At 44.4% G+C, this 1,239-nt stretch overlaps 1 protein-coding gene across 1 annotated transcript; it reads left to right on the top strand.

Annotated features, from left to right (window-relative positions):
• The first annotated feature begins 6 nt into the window (after positions 1–6).
• LOC105461045 (E3 ubiquitin-protein ligase mib1-like) lies at positions 7–1,190 on the top strand. Its single transcript, XM_011707537.1, has 5 exons — positions 7–50; positions 124–321; positions 395–595; positions 672–869; positions 946–1,190. Exons 2-5 carry the CDS (start codon positions 140–142, stop codon positions 1,091–1,093), a joined length of 729 nt encoding a protein of 242 aa, XP_011705839.1. The 5' UTR covers positions 7–50; positions 124–139; the 3' UTR covers positions 1,094–1,190.
• Positions 1,191–1,239: the final 49 nt, after the last annotated feature.

The raw sequence follows: 1,239 nt of genomic DNA, 5'->3' as shown, positions 1-1,239 counted from the left end.
CATGTGGTCGACGAGGAAGGAAATACGCCCTTCCATCTTGCGACACTTTTGTAAGTTGGAAGTTGTTGCTGGATCTGCCGTAACTTCAAACTAACATTGGTACTTTCCCGTTCAATTAAACAGCAATCAGCTGGAGATAATGGAACTATTGTTATCGCGAGGCGCAAACGTCAATGCTGTCAATAACAACAAACATAGTGCTTTGCATATAGCCGCGGAGAAAGGTCACCGCGAAGTTTGTCCCCTCCTTCGAAACGCCGGTGCTTCATTGCATGTGGTCGACGAGGATGGAAATATGCCCCATCATCTTGCGACACTCTTGTAAGTTGGAAGTTGTTGTTGGATCTGCCGTAATTTAAAACTAACACCAGTACTTTCTCGTTTGATTAAACAGTAATCAGCGGGAAATAATAATATATCTAGTGACATCGCAAGGCGCAAACGTCAATGCCGTCAATAACAACAGACATAGCGCTTTGCATATGGCCGCGAAAAAAGGTCACAGCGGGATTTGCACTCTCCTTCTGGACGTCTGTGCTTTATTACATGTGGTCGACAAGGAAGGAAATACACCCCTCCATCTTGCGACACTCTTGTAAGTTGGAATTGGTTGTTGTTGGATTTGCCATAACATCAAACTAACATCGGTACTTTCTTGTTTGATTAAACAGCAATCAGCCGGAGATAACGGAACTACTGTTATCGCGAGGCGCAGCCGTCAATGCCGTCAATAACATAAGACATAGTGCTTTGCATGTGGCCGCAATAAAAGGTCACCACGAAATTTGCATCCTCCTTCTGACCGCAGGTGCTTCATTAGATGCGGTTGACGAAGACGGAAATACGCCCCTCCATTTAGCCTCATTCTTGTAAGTTGGAAGTTGTTGCTGGATCTACCGTAACGTCAAACTACTAACATCGGAACTTTCTCGTTTGATTAAACAGCAATCATCCGGAGATAACGGAACTATTGTTATCGCAAGGCGCGGCCGTTAATGCCGTCAATAACGACAGACTTAGTGCTTTTGCTATGGCCGCAATAAAAGATCACCGCGAAATTTGCACCCTCCTTTTGGACGCCGGTGCTTCGTAGCGTGTGGTCAACGAGGAAGGACCCTGCTGAAAATGTTCGATTAAAACCGATTAAAACGTAATCCGTTTTAATCGATTTTAATCGGTTTTAATCGGTTCAATCCGCGCCCGGATTAAAAAGTAATCGATTTTAATTCCGAACGAATT

Source organism: Wasmannia auropunctata, unplaced genomic scaffold, assembly GCF_000956235.1.
Source record: "Wasmannia auropunctata unplaced genomic scaffold, wasmannia.A_1.0 LD310306.1, whole genome shotgun sequence".
Classification (NCBI taxonomy): Eukaryota; Metazoa; Arthropoda; class Insecta; order Hymenoptera; family Formicidae; genus Wasmannia; species Wasmannia auropunctata.
This window is presented reverse-complemented; position numbering and strand designations above follow the sequence as displayed.

Coding starts and splice junctions, on each gene's coding strand:
- LOC105461045 (XM_011707537.1), top strand. CDS start 140: ATGGAACTATTGTTATCGCGAGGCGCAAACGTCAATGCTGTCAATAAC. Junction 322..394: donor CATCATCTTGCGACACTCTT/GTAAGTTGGAAG, acceptor TTGATTAAACAG/TAATCAGCGGGAAATAATAA. Junction 596..671: donor CTCCATCTTGCGACACTCTT/GTAAGTTGGAAT, acceptor TTGATTAAACAG/CAATCAGCCGGAGATAACGG.